Source organism: Rhinoraja longicauda, chromosome 4 (genome assembly GCF_053455715.1).
Source record: "Rhinoraja longicauda isolate Sanriku21f chromosome 4, sRhiLon1.1, whole genome shotgun sequence".
In the NCBI taxonomy this organism is placed as follows: Eukaryota; Metazoa; Chordata; class Chondrichthyes; order Rajiformes; family Arhynchobatidae; genus Rhinoraja; species Rhinoraja longicauda.
The window spans coordinates 81,464,742-81,491,359 of NC_135956.1; the positions used below are offsets into that span (position 1 = coordinate 81,464,742).

General features: G+C 43.2%; 1 protein-coding gene across 4 annotated transcripts in view; it reads left to right on the plus strand.

Moving 5' to 3' along the window:
• The window catches only part of LOC144592920 (zinc finger homeobox protein 4-like), a 250,559-nt gene that overhangs the window by 109,686 nt on the left and 114,255 nt on the right, over positions 1–26,618 (plus strand). For all 4 annotated transcript variants that reach the window (XM_078398186.1, XM_078398188.1, XM_078398187.1 and 1 more), the window contains exon 4: positions 9,040–9,271. In XM_078398186.1, coding sequence (XP_078254312.1) covers positions 9,040–9,271 — 232 coding nt within the window. The remainder of the gene's footprint in view (positions 1–9,039; positions 9,272–26,618) is intronic.

The following is a 26,618-nucleotide window of genomic DNA, read 5'->3' on the forward strand; positions in this document are numbered from 1 at the left end:
TACAGAAAGAAAATCACCCTTAAAAAATAACAAATTGGGAAAGTAGGGGTGGGTTATGTGACAGACCTCATTTCCCATTGGTTCCACTATGTTTGTTAGTAAATTAGTCATTAAACAAGGGATTAGAGTTAATGATGATTAAACAATTTATGCTGTCTCATAAGTAGGTTTCTAAAATGCGTCTAATTTGGCATGAGATGTGGAATTCTCATTATCACAGCAGCAGCTGGGGAGGTTGTGGAGATGATGCCAAAGCTTTCAGAACACCATCGGCTTGATCCCCATTTCTTTTTGACAAATCTACATGCATCTTTTCCAAATTTGTGAAGCTCTTGTCGCGTTTTGAATCCATAAATACTGAAGTGATTACCCCTGTGAGTTAAAAGCTACTCTGCAAACTGCTGTAAACACCAAGCGCAGGGTTTTTAAACCAGCGATCAGGATAAATGTAGGAGGTCCACAACTCTCAGGCTTCACGTGCAGGCTCGCCTCGAGAACCTTTGTCCTGAGTGAGAGGACACTGGCAGTTCACTGTCACTGCCGAGACCTTCTCTTGTATTGTGCAAGTTGTTTCTGTGGTTTTAATTATTTTAATAGGTGCTTGGGATCTTGGAACGGTGCTTAAATTCATTCTGGAAACCTGCGTGCAGCTGGCAACCTTTCAGTGATGGTTCACTCAAGTGGATTGTTGTTTTCATTCTTCATTTGGGTGAATTATCACTAGTTGAGACAATGAAAAATGCCAATTCATTTGCACAGAGTTAACTGATTCATTTAATTAATTTGGAGGGTATGGTGGTCTCAGTTGTCAAACAGTTTACAACAAAACTGGAATGGAGAAAAAAAAACTAACTCCCAAAGCACAAGTCATTTTGGGATTAACTGAGCAACATTGTGCGGCTCTGCTTTGAATAAGTGACAAAGATTGTTTTGAGAGGGTTTTGTGAATGGAGGCACAGGTGTTTGTGGTACGTTGGCTTGCTAAAGATGTGCTAAACATGGCACAGTGTTGTTTCAATGAGCAGAGGTTAAGAAGAGTGGGAGCATTGTTCGTCATTATCTGTCCCAAAACTAAATATTCACGTCATTTAGTGGTTGAGCATCCCTGAAAATATATTCAGGTTCTTTTTCTTCATAAAACAGGTTCTTCTGTCATCTCATCTCGGTCATTTCACAATTGACAATCCTAATGATAACAGTACTGTATGTTTATTTTCAATGGCAGAAATTAGAAATTAGAACCTGAGAGGTGAAGTTTTTCCCCCAAACTAGAAAGATTTAAAAACTCTTCCAAGAACACCTAATTGCAGAAATTGTGTCTTGCCATAATGCCCTGTAACTCAAACGTTGCGAGCTGAATCTATAGCCAGCTACCAGATTTGCAGCTCGGGTCAATCTGCTGAAATGGCCGGATGTTTCTGCCGGTTTGTAGTCCATTATTGTGCAACGGAACTGGTGGGTGGCACACCTATCTTTCTCAAGGGAGCCAGTCTGTTAAACCCAACCACTTAGCTGGCTAACTCAAACAGAGAGATCGATATATTGTCAATGTGTTGCCAAGACTAAAAAAAGTGTATAGACATAGAAAATAGGTGCAGGAGTAGGCCATTCGGCCCTTCAAGCCTGCACCGCCATTCAATATGACCATGGCTGATCATCCAACTCAGTTTCCTGTACCTGCCTTCTCTCCATACCCCCTGATCCCTTTAGCCACAAGGGCCACATCTAACTCCCTCTTAAATATAGCCAATGAACTGGCCTCAACTACCTTCTGTGGCAGAGAATTCCACAGATTCACCACTCTCTGTGTGAAACATTCTCATCTCGGTCCTAAAAGACTTCCCCCTTATCCTTAAACTGTGACCCCTTGTTCTGGACTTCCCCAACATCGGGAACAATCTTCCTGCATCTAGCCTGTCCAACCCCTTAAGAATTTTGTAAGTTTCTATGATCCCCCCTCAATCTTCTAAATTCCAGCGAGTACAAGCCAAGTATTGATGATCATCTTATAGATAGGGAAAATAGAAAATTAATTGGTTAAATTGGTGAAATGGTACATTTCACACTACTAATGGTAGCTTTGAATCGGTTGGTAAGCACCCTTAACTCTATTGAACATGTAATAGTTTGCACGTATGTAAAAATAGTATTAAACTATTGAATTGCAGAAAGTTCTGTTTACCTCAGATGAACGCCCGAGTTTGCGATTTATGGTGAGAACACATTATGGCAGTTCAATGGTTAACTAGCCTACTTCGCAGCATGGCTGAATTAAAGATTGTTCCTCATGTGAAGGAAACTGTTTCAATGATTTGTTCCATCCTTTTCTCAGACCACATCAGAGGAGTATCTGAGAACAGGATGAGATGGGTCACATTGTTGAAGGAGGGAGAATGCATTCCCTGCAACATTTTTGAGGACGGAATTTGAAAGCTTTGCTGAAAATAAAAGGCACAACTTAATACAATTTCCTGTGAATTGCAGAGGATAAGTTCCCGATGTGAAAAAAAATGGGCGGTGGTTGAGGAGTAAGCTGGTGTCTGTACTTAATGCTCTTTGTACCAATTTGCTGAAGTCAATCATAAGATCATGTGAGAGCAGCAGAATTAGGTCTTTCGGCCATCATGGCTGATCTATCTCTCCCTCCTAACCCCATTCTCCTGCCTTCTCCCTGTAACCCCTGACACCCGTACTAATCAATAATCTATCTATCTCTGCATTAAATATATCCACAGCCTTCTGTGGCAAAGAATTCCACAGATTAGATTCACCACCCTCTGACTAAAGAAATTCCTCCTCATCACCTTGCTAAAAGAATGTCCTTTAATACTGAGGCTATGACCTTTAGTCCTAGACTCTCCAACTAGTGGAAACATCCTCTCCACATCTACTCTATCAAAGCCTTTCACGTTTCTGTATGTTTCAATGAGGTCCCCCCTCATTCTTCTGACCTCCAGCGAGTACAGACCCAGTGCCATCAAACGCTCAAAACACTTCAAATATTGAAAACAAGCCAGTTAAGTAACGTGGCCAAGCACTAAACTAATTTGCCAGTGGTGACTTTTGTTAATCCTTCCTCAGAAAGACTTTCTTGACAGCAATTTCAAATCCGTATTAAAAGTGAATTTTGCACACATTTGTAATTAGATTTACACATGGGACCATAAAAGTCAATATCAGCACAAAATATTTTGTAATTGCTTGTATTTGAACATATCCACCAAGTTGCTGGATTGTTTCCATGTAGCGTGAAGGGTAGAATTGCCATTGGATGCTTCCAAAGATTTAAATGCTAATTGGCTAATAAAATCTTCAAAGAATGGCTTTTCTTGGCATCGATCCCTAAATATGTCAACAAATTCAGGAGTTTTTTTTTTTATTGCCATTGTGTAACAGTATGTTTACATGGGAGTGGAAGCTATGTTTTCTGGGCTGCACAGTGACAGCAAACGTGCGTCTGATCTGAGGGGGAGGGGGAGGGGCAGTCATAGGAGCCTCTTCGCTTGTGAATCTGCATTCTGATTTTGCGCGCCACCCCGGCTGGCTTTGCCACTCGAATTGTCAGACGCACGTTGTGTTTGGATGTAGCGTTTTCTCAGGTGGGAACAAGCATGCTTTGGTGGCTTCTGGAGATCCCTTAAGATGTTAGAGGAGGGATATATGTCATCAATGCCAGTGACGACTCGGTGATGAACTATTAAATAAAAACGATCTGTCCCCAGGCTAGAGTGTTGGTTCCTTGCCAAGCAGTAATCCAGTCCAATTAACCATCAAAGGGATTGGTGCAAGAGAATATTATTACAGATTGGTATGCAGCCACCTGAGAAAGCGGAAAGCTTTGCAAGAGCAGCAGCTGAAAGTAATAACACTGTTGCGTTATTGTTCTTCCATGTCCTTGTGGCTTAAATCCTTATAGTGCTCTGTATGAACAAGCCAAAGCCACTGGACCCATACGAATGTCGCTTCAGTTTGGAGCCATTGGAAATAGCATATTTCCAGGTAGTGTTTGCTTTTCAAAGGAATTGGCTCGTGTAGTTCTTAAATCTCCAACCGGCCAGCACAAGGAAAAGGAAATAGCAGTCAGCAGAGGTCATAGCATGGAAATTTAGTTGTGGATAGTCACTATTGAGATCCTCTGAATAGATCCCTTTTGGGAAACGAGTACAGATACAGTTGGTTATGTATTTTCAAGAAAGGAATATTAACAGTTTATATTTTAGCAAATATTGTGGTTTAGATATTTGAGGAATGGCGACATTTAAAAACGTTAATCCTTGCTTCTGGTATCTTCTTTGTGATCATATCACAGATGTTGCATTGGGTGCAATTTGGTTTCTGTGAAATATGCAACTTTAAAATAACAATTTTGGCTTCAGTATAACGATTTTGGATTAAAAAATGGTCCAACATGTGAAGAAAAATCCTTTGTCAATTGAACTTAGCATTTAGATAACACACACAAACCCTTGTGTGTATAAATCTCCATAGTTGCAGCGTTACCTTTATTTTACATAGAAACATAGAAATTAGGTGCAGAAATTAGGCCATTCTGCCCTTCGAGCCAGCACCGCCATTCAATATGATCATGGCTGATCATCCAAAATCAGTACCCCGTTCCTGCATTGGCCCCATACCCCTTGATTCCTTTAGCCCTAAGAGCTAAATCAAACTCTAAATCTAATATTTTTAATGTTCTAGTTATCAGAATATGTTGAACAGTAAATCTAATATTTTTAATGTTCTAGTTATCAGAATATGTTGAACAGTAAAATAATTATTTTAGATGTCGTAAGTGAACCTAACCAGTATCCATATTCTAACGGCTTGTAGGTAACTAGTTTCTAAAACCTACAGAAGTGACTCTGCCACCGTATCCTCATAAATCACCAATTTCAGTGTTTGAGATCCTTAATTTGCAGTGCCTTTTAGTCTGCCAAATTGCCCGTAGAGGGAATACAAGCATACAGCAGCTTTACACAACCATGCAAGCTGCCAGGGGTAGGTAGGCTGTTGGTATCAAAAGGAAAGCAATTAAAAAAAAGTTTGACTTTTTTTTAACCTTTCTTATTGGCTCTTATTTTTTGCTTGAGCAAATGCTCCCTGTTTAGCTACTTTCCCCCCAAAATATTGTAAACTACTCGCACACTTTGTAAACAGGATCCTAGAGAGAATCACAAATTAAAGGAATTGGTGAACTGCTTAATGAAGTGCATTGAGGTGAATCTGGACGGCACAATATAAAAGAAACTAACCTCAACATGGATCCCTTTCTCCTGAAATAAACAAAGATAGCAGTAATTAATGACCCTGACTCTGTGCCAAAAAAAGCTTTATTCTGACAATTCCAACTTAATTAAAACTTAAGACATTTCAATAGCTTCAGAAAGCCCCCGATGGGGTGAACTCTTGCAGACTCGTGAGAAAATTTTGTAAATTAAAGAAAAAGATCTGTGTTACCACTAGCACTGTGACTCTAATCCCTGACAGTCAAAGAATCTATTTAGCTGAGCCTTTTCTTTAACTGGCTCACACCTGCAGGCTTACTGGCACTTCCTCCACACCAAAGAAGGCCTTTTTGTGTTTCGCGGAAGATCTGATAATAGAAGCCTTGCTGCTGCTTTTGTTTCTGTTCATTGTTTATTAGCCTGAGTAGCAGAGGCACACTTGATATGCTTGGGCTGCTTGAGGGTATAGCTCTACTGTGAGTATTCGAGATGGTACAACATCAGCCCAAGGAGCAGCGATTGGCAAACCATTTTCAATGCAAAAAAAAAAAAAAAGTTGTTCAAATTAGGCCACTCAACAGATAGGGGCACTCGCAATAAGAGAGGCGTGCTGTTTTTCAACAGTTTCCTTATGAGGGATCATTTGCAAAGTTTGGCTGTGAGGATGGCAGACACTAACATCCTCGGCGTTCTTTTTTTAACTCCTTCCCACTTGCCTCTTTTTAAAAAAAAGAATGAACCAGCTCAAGAAGTCCTGCTAGGTACAAGCATGAAATGCTTAAAAAGGGCAGTCCTGTTTGTGTTGCATGCCAGTTCAGCGATTCTTAACAACTGACCCATTTGTTATCAAACAGTTAAAAAAGAAGCCCTTGAAATAACATTGGTTGCATCCTAAATGAAGTAAATTGTTACATCATTTGCATGAGAAAAAAAAAGAGTTTAATTTCATCTCCCCTGCAGAAAAAAGAGCTTTTGTGTGTTCCTCCAGTCCCCAAGACAGAAGGAAAGTTGTGAATTGCAGGGTGGCAGAGGTAAATCCAGGCTTCTCCATTCATTCCAGGGTGTTAATCAGGATGATATTATGTCCTGTTGAAGAAGTTAGTTCAGAATACGCTTGTTACGGAGCACGATGCTTGTAAGTATATCTCGCAAGCCCGCGGGGGTATATGACGATGGTTCTTGTGTGCAGACGATGCTATTATGATGTATTTTGGAGGTTAACAGTGAAATACTTTCACTTGCAGGTGCACTTCCAGCACTTGCAGGACCTCTCCTGTTGTTGTTTGAACTGAACATAGTAACTGTGACTCAGCTCTTAGTGTGAGTTAAAGTTCAAGGCACAGTACTGCGAAGGCATCCATTAAATTTAAGTACAGTGACATGCACCTTAATTTAAAGCACTCCTTTTCACGCGGTGCAGTTAAAAATAGTTCTTCACCTACCATGAGTATTTACTTTTGTGGTATGGAATGACCACTCATGCTACATATTTTTAAAAAAACTAGGGCATGCATGTCTCTTGCTAAGTCAATAGTATAATTCAAAAATAAAAGTAGCTCTTTCATTAAAACAAAAACAAGAAATCCAGAAATTTGGCACTTGTAGATCTGCCTTGCAACATTTTTAGTCGGAAATTAAGAGAACGTCTCTTTTGCAGATGGCACGTGATTGGAAAAGATTTGATTTTGATTGCTGTTAAGGGGCCTCAGTGCTGATAGGGGCACTGTGCCTCTTCAGAGCTGAAAGCCTCAGATATGCGTGGGCTGTCTTGTAAATATGCTCTCCGTCTTGAATTAAGAGGGAGCATTGGAACAAATGATAAGTTTAAGAAATGAAAGTAACCCTATTTAGCCTCTGACGTATACTGCTGCAACTAGATCTGCTTCAAGCTGGAGCCTTACGTGCTGGGGGGAAGAAAAAAAATCAACATCTCCAGTGTATCTGATTACAACTTAAAGCAAAGGCTGATGGTTCTGAGGCTTATAGTATCCTTCATTTCTACAAATAAAGACTGTCGTACATGGAGGCAGTTGGGATATGACAGTAAATAAACTGGTTTTGAATGGCAGCAGGGCACGTTAACTTACAAAAATAAATAAATCAATAGTTCTATAGAAACTAGTTAAGACTTTTTTAATTGAATGAATATCAATGCATAAACTATATGTAGCATGCATGCATGTGCAGGAAGGAATTGCAGATGCTGGTTTACACCAAAGATAGACACAAAATGCTGGAGTAACTCAGTGGGACAGGCAGTATCTCTGGATAGAAGGAATGGGTGACGTTTCGGATCGAGACCCTTCTTTGAGCGAAATATGAGTGCCTTGACCTCCTCCACTGTTAGAGTGAGGCCCACCAAAAATTGGAGGATCAGCACCTCATATTTCGCTTGGGCACCGCAGCCGTATGAATATTGACTTCTCTAACTTCAAGTAACCCTTGCTTTCCCTCTCTCTCCATCCCCCCCCCTTCCTAGTTCTCCAACCAGTCTGACTCCTGATTAAATGTTATCTCTGTATGCTTCGTTGTCACCTTCTCCTAGCTAACAATGATCTATTCCACATTTTCTTTGAACCTCATCCCCTATGATGTCTCGTTGCCTCGTTTCACACCTTACCCTTCCTTGTCTCTGTGTCTCCCCCTCCCCTGACTCTCAGTCTGAAGAAGAGTATCGACCCGAAACGTCACCCATTCCTTCTATCCAGAGATGCTGCCTTTATGCATGTATCTTGTGAGGAAAAACTTTTTCAGTCAGAGAGTTGTAAATCTGTGGAATTCTCTGCCTCAGGAGGCAGTGGAGGCCAATTCTCTGAATGCATTCAAGAGAGAGCTAGATAGAGCTCTTAAGGATAGCGGAGTCAAGGGGTATGGGGAGAAGGCAGGAACGGGGTACTGATTGAGAATGATCAGCCATGATCACATTGAATGGTGGTGCTGGCTCGAAGGGCCGAATGGCCTACTCCTGCACCTATTGTCTATTGTCTATTACCTATTGTGTGCCCAGTAAGTATTTATTTTTGCATGTGTCAAGAGAAATATGTGTATGTGTACCCCTATTGTGTAACAGTGTGTGTGGGAAGGAACTGCAGGTGCTGGTTTGTACCGAAGATAGACAAAAAATGCTGGAGTAACTAACTCAGCAGGTCAGCTGACCCGCTGAGTTATTCCAGCATTTTGTTTCTATCTTATTGTGTAACATTGTAGTGTGTGAAATCACTATGCCATGTGATTTGGCATCTTTATTACATTGTCATACCTGAGATATTTGAAAGTAAAAATATTTCTCATCTATCACAAGTCATTTACAGAATTCAACATTATCTTATTACAGCCAGGCAGCTATGGAAAATGCATTATGACAGACACTAGATGAGATTTAAAGAATCCTAATGGATTTTCAGCAGGAAGAATTTTAAGATATTTTAGGATTTGCTCAGTCACTGCTGTTTTTGATTAAATCTGATGTTGATCTTAATGAAAGGTCACAGTTTGACATTTGGTTATCTTGTATATGTTTTCTTTGCTCAAGGTTGTTCTTTTTTAGCCTTTAATTATTGCTGGTCGCCTCGTCGGCTTGCTAAGTTTGGTCTTTAGTAACACTAAGCAGGCCACTACTCTGATCGAAACGGTGGATTAAAGGCTGCAGTTAATCTCTCTTTATGGTTATTATCTGTTCTCTAAAAAAATTGTGAAGAAACAGGTTTCCCCACTGTTTGGAAGAATGCATTCTAAAAGTACAATGTTTACCAGCAGAAGAAAACCAGGCCGTTCCCTTTCCTCTCAATGTCCTCTTTTGCTTTTGTTTCCTCAGCACTTGCAGAAGCACGAGAGTACGTCGAGCCCCAAGTCTTGCTGTTACAACTGCGGCCTTTGCAACTACACCACCAAGGCCAAGCTGAACCTGGTTCAGCACGCGAGGTCTCTGAAACACCAGCAGACAGAGAGCCTGCACAGGCTACAGTTACACCAGCAGGGGCTGGCACCAGAGGAGGACAATCTCAATGAAATCTTTTTCGTGAAAGACTGCCCACCAAGTGAGCCTGGTAAGTACCCACAGGTGGCTATCCTATGACCAGCCACCTCTTTCAGTACCCAGTACTTGTTCCTGCAATGTAAAGCACGTTGGGTTCTCATCTCGCAGACGTGAACATGTTGTTCCTATTAGGCCTTCTTTTTATATCAGTAACATACGCAGTCCTGCATGCAGTGACATCTTTAGCAAGCATGCAGGAGGTTATGAAACTCTACCTTGGGAGGATCTCGCAGTGAAATTTCTCCCCCCAGAGCGAGCTTTAATTTCCTTTCTCATGACTAAAGCAATTTGGCTTTCATTTAAATGTTCTTCGCTGCCAGCACTTAATAAGTGTAGCAGGACTGTAAAACTTTCAGAGACAAAAAAAAAGATTAATAGTTTTATTTGAGAGAGACCTGTAATTTAAAACATAAGACCAGTCAGAGTCCATTATTCAATAATACTAATATTTAATGATACCTTCCAAACCGAGTGGCTAACTTGTTTTTGCTTCGGTTGACCTGAAGGAGAGAAACTGCTAACACGTTTTGAATGGCATTCCAAAGCTGAATTAATCTCTGTTCCCTAAAGTGTCCTGTTTATATATGAAATCCAGAAACAGATGGTCATGAGCTGAAAACCACATGCGAAACTTTCTGCATTAAAACTGCCCACATTGGAATTAAATGAGACGTCTGTACTTTTGGCTTTAATTATAACTGGATCAAAGGTGATGCAAGGATTGGGTGCTCAAGAAAGGCTTATTTAGATAGTGGCTGTTATACACTTTAAAATCTTTGCTTCAGTCTTTGTTGCAATAAGACTATTGCTTCAACAAGTAGCTCAGATTTTGGTAGTCAAAGGGACTTTTATTTATTGATTAGCTTAAGCTGTTAGGGCTGAAGTTAAATGTTTTACAAAACCTGCTCAAAGTACATCGTTTTAAATATTCTCAGTGAAACAAGTCCAATGGTAGGTTATCGAACACAGTGTAGTCATGGGATCAGTATATTGATCCTAGAGTCAAGCTTGATTAATTTAACTGGTTGTTATCTCGGAGCAGAATACTGTTAAAAATAAAGAACAAATATACATGTGGTTGTGTTAAGAGCGGATATAAATAAAATAAATCTCGAACATCTGTGAATCCTTTAAAAAAAAAAATTAAAAATCGTTACCTTGTCGGGATTTTTGTTGGAAAATAATTTACATTAACATAACATGAAAAAAAAAAGAATGTTAAAAAATTGTTTGCATTGTTGTTAAAAAATACTGGGCTCATCCTTTAGTAAATTCTATCTGCAAATGGCACCCAGTATGTAAAGGTACAAATGAATTTGTATATCTACTGTGAGTTTCCATTGTGTAACAATTTTAAAGGTGGGAAACCTTTGCAATTACCACTGATTTTTGTTGTTGATGTGCCGCTATATTTGAGAATCTTTTGACACCTCAGCGTCGAATACGACGACGTATTTATGTTGGGCCACCGCACAGCGGAGAAAGTGGTTCATGCTTTGCTGCCTGCCTAAACTATCTTCCATCTTCGGTGTCAACCAGCATCTGCCGTTCCTTCCTGTGCATTCCATTTTACAATATCTACACTCTCTTTCTGATCATCATGTTGCAATGTAGACTTGCCAATGCTCCGTCAAGCTTGTGTCTTCGGAGTAGTGTCTCAGGCTTGTACAATTTACCTGATCTTTAAATTGTACCTTCTTGCACGCTGGGATTGGCAGAGCTAATGTTTGTATCAAGCAAGGTCATCATTTTAGCTTGTTTGTATCTCGGCAATTAAACGGCATTTCCTTTCCACGTATCCTTCCTGCGTTTCATGGGATCAATCTCTTGTCACTGCGCTGTCCTTAGCAGATGCATTTTTAAAAGACCAAGGGATTGAGGATTACAGGGATCTGGCACAAAATGGGCCTTGGGTTGATCAGCCATGATCATATTCAATGGTGGGTCAGCCTGGAAGAACCTGGTTGCTAACCCCTTCTTCCCTGGTGTTGTGTGTTCTGTTCATTTCACAAACTTCCTCAGTACGGAAATTAAACTGAGGATGATCAAGAGTGCAGATTAGAGATGTCCAGAGAGCATAGAGGATGATTAGGTAGGCTGGAGATCATGGATGCAAGGAGGGGCAAGGCCATGTAAGAATCTGAAAACCAGGATGCAAAATTTGAAATCAAAGCTTTGCTCAATCAGGAACTAATATAGGTCAGCATGCACTGAGATCATCATTGAAGAGGAATTACTGACAGTAAGGGGAATGCCCTAAAGATATGCTTGGATGTACAATTCATTCTTATCACGACGTGACCACGTCTAACTCAAAGCCATCCTGAGCACAAGGATTTATAGCCTTTTCCTTATTTGACCTGAGCCGACCCTACCATTGCCTTGAACATATGAAACGCAAACTACCATTCTATGTTGAGAATGAAACACCAAATGTTGATCAAGAACCAAGAGCACACGCAGTGATACGAAGCCAATCAACCTGATTTGGACCAGCGTAGCTCCCCATTTCTATCATTGGATACAGTTTTGGAATGAAGACGTGATCCAAGGCTCACCACACAGACAGACAGGTTACCTGTCCTGAGTGCGATGGGCACAGTGGCACAAGGTGAGATTAAGGTCTGACATGACTCTCAAATCATGAACAGTTGGCGCAATGAACAATGTAGGTGGTGACCATAAGGAAAAGTTTCAATCTTCCTATGTTCGGTCAGAGAAACTTGCGACTATTCATCAATCAGTATGTAATCAACATTTGACTTGGATTTCATATTGTACACTTTCAGAAATATGAGCAAAACCTGGAGAATATAACGTCATTGTCAGAAGAAGGTTTCAATGAGCGAACAACTCAAAAGTCGCAGTTTTCGAGCGTGCAGGCAGTGAAAAATCCAATCATTGAGGTGTCAGTGCACGATACACCCAATGTAGCTGTTGGAACGTTTTTCTGACGAAGAATGTTAGACTTTTGTGGCGAAACAACTTATTTCTCAACAATCTGGGCATTGTTCTTGTTTGGGGAGCAGAAATGGTGCCTGGGAGAGGAAACTTTAAAAAAAAATCAATCCAAGTTTAGATTGTCAACCATTTAAGTGGTCATTTATTTCACACCTGCGTTGGGTTTTGTAAAACATGCACTTCCTCCCGAGTGAATGAAAGCAAGAGGAGTTTGAATGGATTCCTAAGTTCATGAAAATGGCAATCCGTTTTCCTGCTCCCTTTTATTCTCGTTATTGCTGCCTGTTTGCAGACTGTACAGATTTAAATGTTTTTGATCAGGCAGCAAGATGGTAAACTGCAGAAAAATTACTACACAGATTTATTGTGAGTTAAAAATTCTTGGGGTGGGGGGGGGGAAATCTGCTGCCTTATCCTGTTCATGAAATGATGAACCATTCATAGACAGCGATTCTGTTTTTTAAAATGTCGGAAACTTTTCAATGAACATCAATGGGGGACAGATGCTGGAATCTTGAGAAAAGCACAAATCGACAGCAGGTCAGGCAGCATCGGTGAACACGCAACATCTTTGGTTGGGACTTGTTGGAGAGAGGAGGAGAACTTCTTCAGAGACACATGTTTCGGAGATTTCATATTGGAGCAGTGAAATCTATCCACGAGGAACTGCAGATTGTGGAAACTAGCGGAGCTATGAGCTGGCGGAACTCAGCAGATCATGCAGCATCTGCGGAGGGAATGGATGGCCGATGTTTCAGGTTGATACCAATCCTCAGACTCTATGAGAGAGAGAGAGAGAGATGCCAGGTTAATGTTTCAAGCCACTGACCTTTCAGAGAGCATAGCCAGAGATTGTACTCTCCTCAATGTTAAGTTTGTTCGCTATTATCACACCTCATTTTAGTAAGGCTTTTCCATTCATCTTGCCCAATAGAAACCTTTAACTACTAATTCAAAACTTGCCCCAAGCTTTGGCAGCTCATCAAATAATTATGAATACTCAAAAGACAAAGTTACATTTGAAAACAAATCCAGTGAACAAAGCATCTGTGGGAAAAGGAAGGCAGAGTGCTTGATTGTTCTTGTCATTATTTGTTACAATATGACTAGTCATTAAAGCAAGACTGATGATGGAGGACAGTCCTGAAAGGTTCACTTGTACTGAGCATTTTGCCCTTTGCCTTTCATCTCAAGGGTCATCCAAAACTTCAAGCATTCTCGCGGGCTACCCTGGGAGAGGGATGGTATGTCGACATCTAATTTGAATTTGCAATCTTTCCCTCTTGCCAGTAGTCCAGTGTAATAATTAAATAACAATTTTAGTACCTGATCGTTCTGCAAAAGTACATTAGTGCAGCGTGCAGCTGAGGTTGTGCATTGTTCGTGCCTGTGAAACATCGTGATGGCAGAAATTAGAGCCGATTGAGGTGTGTTACCGAGGAGATCTATTAAAGAGATTAAGGGTTGAAAGAAGCAGAAATATTCACAGATAACCATCGGAGAAGATTAGTAAAGTCAGATATCAGGAACAGAGAAATTCAGTGTGTGAAATGAAATGACTAAGCAATGACAGAATTGTACACCAGCAGAAAGAGGATTAAATGGAGGGAAGAAAGAGCAAGACAAATAAAGCATTTAATGGCAAAGAATTATACGAATAATGTTTTTTAATATAAAGTGGTAATACAAAGACCAGTAGATTCCTAAACGCATTCTCAGATGGTGCAGTGTTAGCTGATCTCAGCGTTGGGATATTTTGCTTATCCTCGATGTTCCAGGACACAGGTGGGAGAGGATTGGGGGCGGTGGTGGGCAGAGATGACCAAGTTTTGATGCTCATTTTTGTGCTTTTTCAGAAAGAATGAATGTGAAGCCTTGCCTCATCTCCCAGCAGCGCGCATGGTCACATCTGACAAACAGTCAAGAGGTGAAGCGATCAGAGTCTGTAGAAACCAATCCGAAACATTGCCTTGAGCGGAAGAAAAACTCTCTGACTTTTTCAGTCAGAGATTTGTGAATCTGTGGAATTCTCTGCCTCAGAAGGCAGTGGAGGCCAATTCTCTGGATGCTTTCAATAGAGAGCTAGATAGAGCTCTTAAAGATAACAGCGTCAGGGGGTATGGGGAGAAGGCAGGAACGGGGTACTGATTGTGAATGATCAGCCATGATCACATTGAATGGTGGTGCTGGCTCGAAGGGCCTATTGGCCTCCTCCTGCACCTATTGTCTATTGTCTACTAATAAAGCAGAAATGAATTCAGCGTTGCTCTGGGGGAGAAGTGTAGCCCTCTCATTCTTATTGACGTGGTTTGCATGCTGAATGATTTGGGATTGTTCAGATGTTTCTGCCTCCCATTTAGATGATCTATTCTGAACAATAACTTAATATATTGATGTATCAAAAAACAAATCTTGATCAATTTTCTTCTGAGGGCAGAGGATGTCAGCTTTTCAGCTGACTTGTGGCCCCTGCAACAAAGGCACTTCAAAAACCAAATCAATTTAAAATCAGTCGTAGCACGAAGCTGTGCCCATGATTTAGATTTTAGATTTAGAGATACAGCACGGAAACAGGCCCTTCGGCCCACCGAGTCCGCGCCGCCCAGCGATCCCCGCACATTAATACTATCCTACACACACTCGGGACAATTTTTACATTTTACCCAGTCAATTAACCTACATACCTTTACGCCTTTGGAGTGTGGGAGGAAACCGAAGATCTCGGAGAAAACCCATACAGGTCAAGGGGAGAACGTAAAAATTCCGTACAGACGGCGCCCGTAGTCAGGATCGAACCTGAGTCTCAGGCGCTGCATTCGCTGTAAGGCAGCAACTCTACCGCTGCACCACCGTACCGCCATGATCATGTGCAGCCTGCACTGGTTACATTCATCCATGCAGCAGGCAACTGCGGGCATTTGTGTGAGGATGGGATTGTGGGCCCTGGACAGGAGAATGGATCTTCATAGCAAGGACAACTTGCATTTATGCAACTTGAGGGGATGGTCAGGAGGTGGTGGTGTCATTTGGAGCTGAGTCCACCACATTCTGCGGGCCAGGAGACCATACCTGTGGAAGTTCTGTGGAGAGCCAGGGTTGTTTGCCTTTCATTTGTCTACGGGTGCTTCAGCAGCAATGTCTTTGGGCCTTCAGCATGACAAGGAGAATAGAAGGGTGTCAAAAGGTGACTGCAAGAGGAGAAGAACTAAAAGCAAGGATGGGCCAGATGAGCCATCAGGAAGCCTCAGTGGGAACAGTGGATCACAGAGACACAGTGGGAACTGGATCACAGAGACACACTGGATCACAGAGACACAGTGGGAATAGTGGATCACAGAGCTTCAGTGGGAACTGGATCACAGAGACACAGTGGATCACAGAGACGCAGTGGGAATAGTGGATCACAGAGCTTCAGTGGGAACTGGATCACAGAGCCATAGTGGCATCAAAAGGAACTTGGCTTGAATTGGTCTGAATTTTCAGTGCAGCGCTCCGACATCGGGTGACGTCTGCCAATGTAGGCTGTGACACTGCAGCATGGCGTTGACGGAGTTGAGCTCCACTTCCACACTGGAGTGGATGGACGCCGAAGATTCCACACAGACTTTTGCAAAGTTGGAGTTGGACTCCCTCCATACTTCAAGACGTGTCTCACAGTCTTTTGTGGAAGCCAGGCAATAGCACGAGTGACTCTGTGAATTATGCTCAGCCTTCATTTATGGAAATTTAAATCCTAGAGATCTTGTACCCAGCCTCGGGTTTCTGATACACATACTATTTCCCTATGACCCGGCTACAGTACATGGGCACTTGATCACGAGTGCAGACTTTACCTCTCAACTACTCTGTACTACGTGTGAAATGCCAGGATTGGATTGGTTGACAAGTGCAATCGATGCAACAAGACGTATTCCTCCTTCGACTCTTCAGGCTCCTCTGTATGATCCTGCCCAAATGCTGTTTCTAGTGTAATTTATAAAGGTTCAGGTGTGTGGTCATGGGGAGGGAAGGGGCAGGTAAGTGAGGCCTGGTTGAATCACCAATCGTGAATGATACAACGCAGAAGAGATTAAAAATGAGAGGTGAGAATGGAAATTGGAAATGACCATGCCATCACCACTAAGGATCAATGTTGGCCTCTGCCTCGATGGAACCACAGGCAGTGTTCTCTCCTCCGGGCAACTGAGCCTCTGGTCTCCCTCCAATCAGAAACTGCATTGGCAAGCTACTTGTTCTGTGAAAGAAAGAAAACTGTATTAGTGGCAGTGCTGCAATAAGTGTGTGCGAGAAGCAAATGAGGGGGGGGGGTTTGTGTGTGAATAAATGCTGAACATGGTAAGTGTTTGGTTTGGTGGCTCTTGAATTAGATCTGTAGTGCTTCTTCTTGACCATGACTAGGTAAATTCATAGTGCACTGGGACTGTGTCCTCTGGTCATCAGTCTAGGCATCTGACTCTCTTTATCTTCTCCTTCATTTCTGCCCCTCCATGGTGCAGAACCATGGAGCAGAGCCTCCATTATGGTATGTTGCAAACCCATGATCACTCTTCATTGAAATTATTGCATCTCCAATGCTGATTAGCAATTATGCACTTGTTTACAACTTTTCACCTGAATGAGCTATTTCGCTTGGGCAGCTTACAACCCAACAGTGTGGTAAGAACTTGTAATGACGACGAGTCGTTTAACTTTACATCAAGTTCTTCATTAGCCAGGAGCATTTGGAGACTGCGGAGAAAGAGTCCCACGCTCTCGACCGTATCGATTGTTCTAATATCTTATCAATAAAAACTACGACCACGCATGCCCCAGACACATTCCAGAGGATGTAAGTCTAGGGTGGCATGGTGGCGCAGCGGTAGAGTTGCTGCCTTACAGCGAATGCAGCGCCGGAGACTCAGGTTCGATCCTGACTACGGGCGCCATCTGTACGGAGTTTGTACGTTCTCCCCGTGACCTGCTTGCGTTTTCTCAGAGATCTTCGGTTTCCTCCCACACTCCAAAGACGTACAGGTATGTAGGTTAATTGGCTGGGCAAATGTAAAAAATTGTCCCTAGTGGGTGTAGGATAGTGTTAGTGTGCAGGGATCGCTGGGTGGCGCGGACCCGGTGGGCCGAAGGGCCTGTTTCTGTGCTGTATCTCTAAATCTAAATCTAAAGACCCAGCCTGGATCAGGGCTATAGTGACTACATCCTCCTTCTTTAGCACATGCCTCATAAAATAAAACAAACATGCATGCAAGCAATATAGCGAAGCTTATAAAAAAAACTTTGATTTTTCTCATTTCAAGTAACCCTGCATCCCCTTTCTCTCCCCTTTCCACCATGGTCTTCCTACTAGTTCCACTGTTTGCATCCTTGTATCCCTTCATTATCACCTCTTTCCCAGCCAACAATGGACCATTATGGGCTCCACTCTTCCTTGGTCATCTGTTTCTGGCCCTGATTTGCTCTGGCCTTTTCCTACCTCCAGTTCCCTGCCCTTCACTTTCACCCGAAATGTCGGCCACCCTTTTTCTCCAGGGATGCTGCCTGACCCGCTGAGTTACTCCAGCACTTTGTGTCTCTCGTTGGTATAGACCAGCATCCGCAGTTCCTTTCTACGCATGAATGAGCTATTTATTTGGCCATTGTCCATTGAATTTGGCTTCAAGCCCGCCCCGGGCTGTGTTGCTAAATTAGTGTGCTGTTAAACACAGCAGATGCTTTGTAGGTGGCGAAGAGTTTTCTCAGCTGAAAGACACCTTATGAAGTCCTGACCTAAAACTTTGCCTATCCATTCCGTCCCGGGATGCTGCATAACCCGCTAAGTTACTCCAGCATTTTGGGTCTAGCCTTAACAGATCTGCTTGAGGCCATCATCTTAGAAAATAGCTGGTATTAATGCTAGTTGGCATAAAGGTATTTCTTTTGCTGTTAATTTAAACTGAGGTGCCGGGCACACGCCCCAAAACAATTCCTACCCTTGGCTGACATTAAACTAGCCTGTTTTATTGCTGCTTTTGATCAGTCCCTGCGAGCCCCCACTGCAGAATTGGGTTGGCAGGCAGGTTTTATTTCAATAGACAATAGACAATAGGTGCAGGAGGAGGCCATTCGGCCCTTCTAGCCAGCACCGCCATTCAACGTGATCATGGCTGATCATTCTCAATCAGTACCCCGTTCCTGCCTTCTCCCCATACCCCCTGACTCCGTTATCCTTAAGAGCTCTATCTAGCTCTCTCTTGAATGCATTCAGAGAATTGGCCTCCACTGCCTTCTGAGGGGCAGAGAATTCCACAGATTCACAACTCTCTGACTGAAAAAGTTTTTCGTCATCTCCGTTCTAAATGGCCTACCCCTTATTCTTAAACTGTGGCCCCTTGTTCTGGACTCCCCCAACATTAGGAACATGTTTCCTGCCTCTAACGTGTCCAACCCCTTAATAATCTTATACGTTTCGATAAGATCCCCTCTCATCCTTCTAAATTCCAGTGTATACAAGCCTATACACCAAAATATATTTCCTCCTGCCTCCAACCCCTTCAGACACAAGCAGCAGCCTGTGCTGCCGAATCACCCCCAGTTTTGGCTACGATCCAGTTTCTCAACTCAAAATGTCAGTGATTAAGTCAGCTTTGGACAAATATATTTACCATGACAATCGGATAAGATTGCACAATATTCATACCATTTTGTAATAGCCTCTCCCGGGGAAAGAAATAAGTTTTGGTGACTATTTGAAGTGATTGGATATCAATAACATTTATAGCATGAATGCTATTCATGGTATAGATCTACATTCTATCTGCCCTCAACAGATCGAAATAAAGTTTTTACTGAGATGTATAAATGCAAGTGGTTCTTTAGGGACAGGTTATATTTTGAACTATGCGGATGAGTGATATTCAGCTGCACACAACCAGGGAGATTGTTTATTGTTTCTTCAGCTGGACATCTGCTGCAGTTATGAGGACCACCGCATCTTTCCTTTAATTCCTAACTACTTTCCAAGTCACGAGTATCATGTGATACAACTTTGCAAACTTGCAGGCTTTGAACCAACTGGATTTATTTAAGCAAAGGATGTTAGCTTCTATTTGTTTCTCTGTGACTTCTTTTAGCCAAGTGCTCATTTTTTATTTTATTTTTTTACAATAGGTGCAGGAGTAGGCCATTCAGCCCTTCGAGCCAGCACCGCCATTCAATGCGATCATGGCTGATCACTCTCAATCAGTACCCCGTTCCTGCCTTCTCCCCATACCCCCTCACTCCGCTATCCTTAAGAGCTCTATCCAGCTCTCTCTTGAAAGCATCCAACGAACTGGCCTCCACTGCCTTCTGAGGCAGAGAATTCCACACCTTCACCACTCTCTGACTGAAAAAGTTCTTCCTCATCTCCGTTCTAAATGGCCTACCCCTTATTCTTAAACTGTGGCCCCTTGTTCTGGACTCCCCCAACATTGGGAACATGTTTCCTGCCTCTAATGTGTCCAATCCCCTAATTATCTTATCTAATTTCCTGTTCTGAGTCCACCAGACTCGTCACCAGTGGGAGTAAACATAAAGGATGTGAAAAATGTTGCGAGATTGATGGGGTTTTGATTTATGAAATATACACAGAGTGTCTGCGAGAAATAGTAAGCGATGGAAAGAATTTAAATGTTTGCGGCATCATTTGCTATTCTGTTGAATAAACTGCACGGTGCTCTGTGCTTTGAGTTTTGGGACTCTCTGAAACAAAGACTAATTCATTAGCTAAACTGAGGAGCTCTGTGCAAACTGTCATTTTAAACCTAAACTCACTTCGAAAGATATCTGCCTTCTACAGGACACAAGCCAAGGAACTGAGCCCACTTGAATGAAATAACACTCCAATAAACTTAATTGAGGATAGTAAAAAGTTCAGCAGTTAATTAAGTTAACAAACAAATGTTTAAGCCACAAGGAGACAATAAACGCATTGAGTACAGCTGAAAAGAATATTTGAATGTCGTCTTCATTCCCTTATTAATATTTCCACTTCCCTCGTCTCACTGCAACAGCGATGTAGCGCTTTCCTTCCACTGACTCTGGATCAAAAAAGCTTCCAGGTTTTGAATCTGTTGAATTTTGGGGACCAAGCTATTTCTGTCCTCGTGCACCATTAGAAGAAAAGCATTTCACCCTTAGATGAAGTGCATTCTGGATATTCTCAATATATTTCATCACCAATATATCGCCAGGAAGAACGGAAAGTTGAAATGGAAAGAATAAATAAACAGGAGTATAATTAAAATCAGATTTTATAAAGCAGAAACCAAAGAGACAATCGTCTGGCACAGGTCAGGAATTTATTTTTAAAACCACTTAAGTGATTAGCAATTTAAGTTTAATATTACAATATTAAAATTATTTCCACTGTGTGAATAATGCTAGCATCTTTATTTTGTTTACATGCAAGAACTCCACATACATATTGAAGTAACCTCAATAAACAAAGGAGATAAAAACAACTTTCAACATAAGTTCACTTGATTGCAACATTAAGTGGCTCTCCCTCTGTCGAGAGAAATGTAAAAAAAACATCAGATTCATAAGAGCTTCAAGGAGGCCAATTGAGAAAAAATATACAAGGAATATTGGATCACATAAACAATGTTACAAATACATTAAGTGATTAAAAGTATTTTTTTTTTAAAAAGAAAAGAGGCTAAGCCTTGCCCAAGCAGCTGCAGATCCCTGCCTGTGTGTGACAGACATTGCCTGGGTTAGACAATAGACAATAGACAATAGGTGCAGGAGTAGGCCATTCAGCCCTTCGAGCCAGCACCGCCATTCAATGCGATCATGGCTGATCACTCTCAATCAGTACCCCGTTCCTGCCTTCTCCCCATACCCCCTCACTCCGCTATCCTTAAGAGCTCTATCCAGCTCTCTTTTGAAAGCATCCAACGAACTGGCCTCCACTGCCTTCTGAGGCAGAGAATTCCACACCTTCACCACTCTCTGACTGAAAAAGTTCTTCCTCATCTCCGTTCTAAATGGCCTACCCCTTATTCTTAAACTGTGGCCCCTTGTTCTGGACTCCCCCAACATTGGGAACATGTTTCCTGCCTCTAATGTGTCCAATCCCCTAATTATCTTATATGTTTCAATAAGATTCCCCCTCATCCTTCTAAATTCCAGTGTATACAAGCCTAATTGCTCCAGCCTTTCAACATACGACAGTCCCGCCATTCCGGGAATTAACCTAGTGAACCTACGCTGCCTACGAGTGACTCAGATCTGCTGTGGGACGTGAATTCAGTCTGGTAGTTGCACCCTTTGTTTCTCATGAGGCAATGGGCTGCTGGAGTGTTTCCAAGGACACACATCCATGGCTCCTCGCTTAATGGAAATGACAGCCATTTAAAGACAGGCACGTGATCTTGTTATTGTAAAGGAAATGTCAGACTTGGTAAATAATCTTTTTTTGGGGGGTTACAGAGTCGAGGTGGGGGGTAAATCTCATGAGGAATGGCAGCCAAGTGAGTTTCCATGGGTCCTTGAACAAGAATCTCAGGATGACACCACTGCTTTAGCCTATATTTGAAGAAAATAACGCCAGATAATTGCCAACTGTTCAGAAAGTGATGGGGCTCCAACCTCGGGCAACTTGCATTGACATGCTGCCTTCTGAAGGAGGGTCTCAACCCGAAACGTCACCCATTCCTACTCTCCTGAGATGCTGCCTGACCTGCTGAGTTACTCCAGCCATTTGTGATACGTTCTGCTGCCTTCCTATAATAAAGCAAAATACCCAGGGGGTGATTATTAAACAAAACATTTGACACCAAGTCATTGTGGAGCACTGGGTTTCTTAAAGGAGGAAGGAAAATGAGAAAGAGAGAGATTATTGGTGAAAATTTCGGAATATAGAGAGAAGTCAAGTCAAGTCAATTTTATTTGTATAGCACATTTAAAAACAACCCACGTTGACCAAAGTGCTGCACATCTGATTAGGAAAAAAAAAAAGAAACATACAGTGGCAGGCAGCCAAACACAACGGCGCGGCCATCTTGAACAAAATGTTTAACTAAAGCAGAATGGTGTCCCGCGGCCGCGCCGCACCGGGCGATGGAAGGCCCCGCGGCCGAGCCGCACCGGGCGCTGTTCAGTCCCGCGGCCGAGCCGCGCCGGGCGATGGAAGGCCCCGCGGAAGAGACCTAAAAAAAAAAAGAAAGATTTCCCCCACCCACACCCCCCCCCCCACATACCCACCCACCCTCACCACCCCCCCCCCCCACCCTCACCACCCCCCCCCCACCCCCCCCTCCCACATACGCAACCAAAACAAAACACTCCACCACCAACACACAAACAATAAGCAGCTCTACCCGCTGCACCACCGTGCCGTGTGGACTGATTCAGATTCAGGTAAGTTTATGGTCATAAACATAAGGATGCAACAAGATTCTTTGTTCACATGAAGCTCATGGAGTAAAAGTTAATGGCGCATGTAACAGAGTCCTCTGTTGTGGAGCTGTTCGGGATAAACTGTGGCAGGGACCCTTGCTTTCCTCTCCAGACTCTCTTTGCAAATCCACACTCTGTGAAGAGGTGGGCAACCGTCTCTTCTCCATAGCAGCCGTCCCGAGGGCAGCGTGCGCTGGTAGTAAGGTTCCGACTGTGCAGGAAAGATCTGACTGGGAGGGCTCCCCTCACCGCCAGCCAAGCCAGGTCTTGGTGCTTGTTGGTGAGTTCTGGCGATGAGGCATTTCGCCCAATGAGCTGGGCAGTCTGTTCAGGGAACCACGCCACAGGATCCATGGAGTCATTCCCCCACAGTGCCTGCAGCACGTTCCATGCTGACCACTGACCGATGGACTTGTGGTCCAAGGTGTTGGCCCGGAAGAACCTAGGTAACTAAAGGCATGGCAATCGGTGAGACAGTGGTAACACTGGACCACAAAGACACAGTGGGAACAGGATCACAGATGGTGCCAAGAAAATCAAAAATGCATGCTTGTAGACCCAAATTAGATGCCTTGTCTTTGTGCATCTTTTCATTTCAGTTCCTTGCAGAAGCCCCAAAGAGCACTTCACAGGTCTGACATGTCATTTTGTTTTTCTTCTCTCTCTATCTCCATCAAGCAGACGGCTTCATAAACAATGCATTATCATGGCAACCAAAGTATCCAAAACCGATCTGGATACATTACCCTATCAGCCATTTTCTCTTTGTCCCAACCATTCCTCCGTCGGTCTCTGCAACTTGAAACTTGTATGTTTTCTCACTTTTCGAGTTATGATGAAATGTCATTGACGTGAAATGCCCGACTTATTGTTGCCAGAACCACTTATTTACATTTCAGATTTGCATCCTCTGTAGTTCTTAAATTTCCACTCCTCGGCATTGTCTTACCTGAAACAAATAGGTAGGGTTTTAGTGAAGATTCACTGAACTGGTTTAAGGGACAGTGGATTTGCACACAAGGGAAGTGTGAAGTAGACTAGGCCATTATATTCCTTGGAATTTAGCATAATGAATGACGGCCTCCTTGAAACTTACAAAATGCTAACAGGCCTTGACAGGCTGGAAGCTGAGAGAATGTTTCTTCTAACTGAGTCAAGGTTCTTTGGACAGTTCAAGAGTAACAGGTGGGGCATTTGGAACTGAGAACAGAAGAAATTTAGAAACAAGGAACTACAGATGCTGGTTTACCAAGAAAACTTCATCAAGCCAGTGTGTTCACCTCTAGCCTTTGTTCAGGTACCTTGCCTGTGTTCATCTATGGCCTGCCATGCTTTTGGCCTGTCCCTCCACCCTTCTAGCTATCTTTCCTCCCACCCCCGGAATTTGTCTGGACAAGGATCCTGACCTGAAACATCACCCATCCATGTTCTCCAAGGATGCTGCCTGACCAAAAATGCTGGAGCACCTTCCCCACAGCTAACAACGAACCTTTCTACATTTCCTTCATCACTGCCTGCTTTGATCTGTCGTTTTCACATCTTGTCCTTCCATATCTCTAGTCTCCCTCGTCCCTGACTCTCAGTCTGCCACAATCCTCATCAGGAGGATATAGATTCAATGTGCAGGAAAGAACTGCAGATGCTGGTTTAAAAACGAAGATGGACACAAAATGCTGGAGGAACTCAGCGGGACAGGCAGCATCTCTGGAGAGAAGGGATGGGTCACCCATTCTTCATTTCGCCCATTCCTTCTCTCCAGAGATGCTGCCTGTCCCGCTGAGTTACTCCAGCATTTTGTGTCCATCTTGGACAGAGATTCAAGTTCCACACCAGAGAATAAAAGTCTTGCCGATATTTTAATGCAGTATTAAGAAAGTTACGCTGTGGAACGGCAGCAACAAAATACACACTCGTCACGAGGAATTACTGCAAACTTCTTCACCTGCATCAGAAGGTGCATGTCACGTAACATTTCCGCAGAGACCGTTCCCTCCGCAACTCCCTGGTTCACTCGTCCCTTCCCATCCAAACCACCCCCTCCCCAGGTACTTTCCCCTGCAACCGCAGGAGATGCAACACCTGTCCCTTTACCTCCCCCCTCGACTCCATCCAAGGACCCAAACAGTCTTTCCAGGTGAGGCAGAGGTTCACCTGCACCTCCTCCAACCTCATCTATTGTATCCGCTGTTCCAGATATCAACTTCTCTACATCGGCGAGACCAAACGCAGGCTCGGCCATCGTTTCGCTCAACACCTTCGCTCAGTCTGCCTTAACCAACCTGATCTCCCGGTGGCTCAGCACTTCAACTCCCCCTCCCACTCCCAGTCTGACCTTTCTGTCATGGGCCTCCTCCATTGTCATAGTGAGGCCCACCGCAAATTGGAGGAGCAGCATCTCATATTTTGCTTGGGCACCTTACACCCCAGCGGTATGAACATTGATTTCTCTAACTTTAGATAGCTCCTCTGTCCCTCTCTTTCCCCTCCCCCTTCCTGTCTCCAACTACATCCTTTCTTGGTCCTGCCCCCTCCCCTGACATCAGTCTGAAGAAGGGTCTTGACCCGAAAAGTCACCCATTCCTTCTCTCCTGAGATGCTGCCTGACCCACTGAGTTACTCCAGCTTTTTGTGATACTGTCACGCAACAATGTTGTCGTGCACCAGAATCAAACTAAATAAAATTCTCGGCATGGGAGAGTAAATAGGAATTACATACCCTGAAATTCTAGTGCACACTAATGTTTTACAAGATCAGCAGAGGATGGAGGCATTTGAGAACTATTTTTGCTCTTGAACCCCATTGCAAACTTCTGTTGTGTGTGAGGCATGGCTATTGAGCTTGGTATTCTACTTCAGGGGGAGGGAGAGGTTGGATGGGGTCAGTCATGTTAACTAGCAGCCAGCAGCCTCAGAGGGCCCAGAGGTGGAACCTGAGGTATCCTGCCCGGTATGCACTTAACATCAATAGGAACTCCCCCCTTTTTATTATAGCGGGATCATTTTAGTGTGAGGCTTCACTGTTTCCTCACTGAATATATCCTCTTGCTCTGTAGGAAAATAACTGCAGATGCTGGTTCAAATCGAAGGTAGACACAAAATGCTGGAGTAACTCAGCGGGTCAGGCAGCATCTCAGGAGAGAAGGAATGGGTGACGTTTCGGGTCGAGACCCTTCTTCAGAGCGAATATTTTGTTAAATTTGCAACATTATTTTTATGTTTTGCTCCATTCGGTACGTTTTAAAATATTTAAACACTTCATCAGCAAAGTTGTCTGGAATTGGAGTGACATCAGTCTGAATAATAATAATAATAATAATATATTCTTTTATTCGTCCCACACCGGGGTAATTTACAGTGTTACAGCAGCAAAGTGGATAGCAAGAGATCATTCAATATAAATAAAAGTGTAGACAAGGATAAATTGTCATCAGTTTACTGTGTATTCCTTAACTGTTACTGTTGACTCGTCTGCTGGGTGCAGTGTTGGTTGTGCAGTCTCACAGCAGCGGGAAGGAAGGACCTCCTATATCTCTCCTTCACGCACTTGGGGTGAAGGAGTCTGTCACTGAAGGAGCTACTCAGTGCAGTGACAGTGTCCTGTATGGGGTGGGAGTCGTTGTCCAGCAGCGATGTTAACTTTGCCATCATCCTCCTCTCTCCCACCGCCTGCACTGAGTCGAGGGGGCAACCCAGGACAGAGCTGGCCTTCCTGACCAGCTTGTCGAGTCTCTTCCCTTCTGCTGCTGAGATGCTGCTGCTCCAGCAGACCACTCCATAGAAAATGGCTGATGCAACCACCGTGTTGTAGAAGGTCCTTAAGAGTGCCCCCTGCACTCCAAAGGACCTGAGTCTCCTTAGCAGATAAAGTCTGCTCTGGCCCTTTTTGTATAGCGCTTCGGTGTTTTCGGTCCAGTCCAATTTATTATTGAGGTAGACACCCAGGCACTTATAAGAATCCACCCTCCCGATGTCCATTCCCT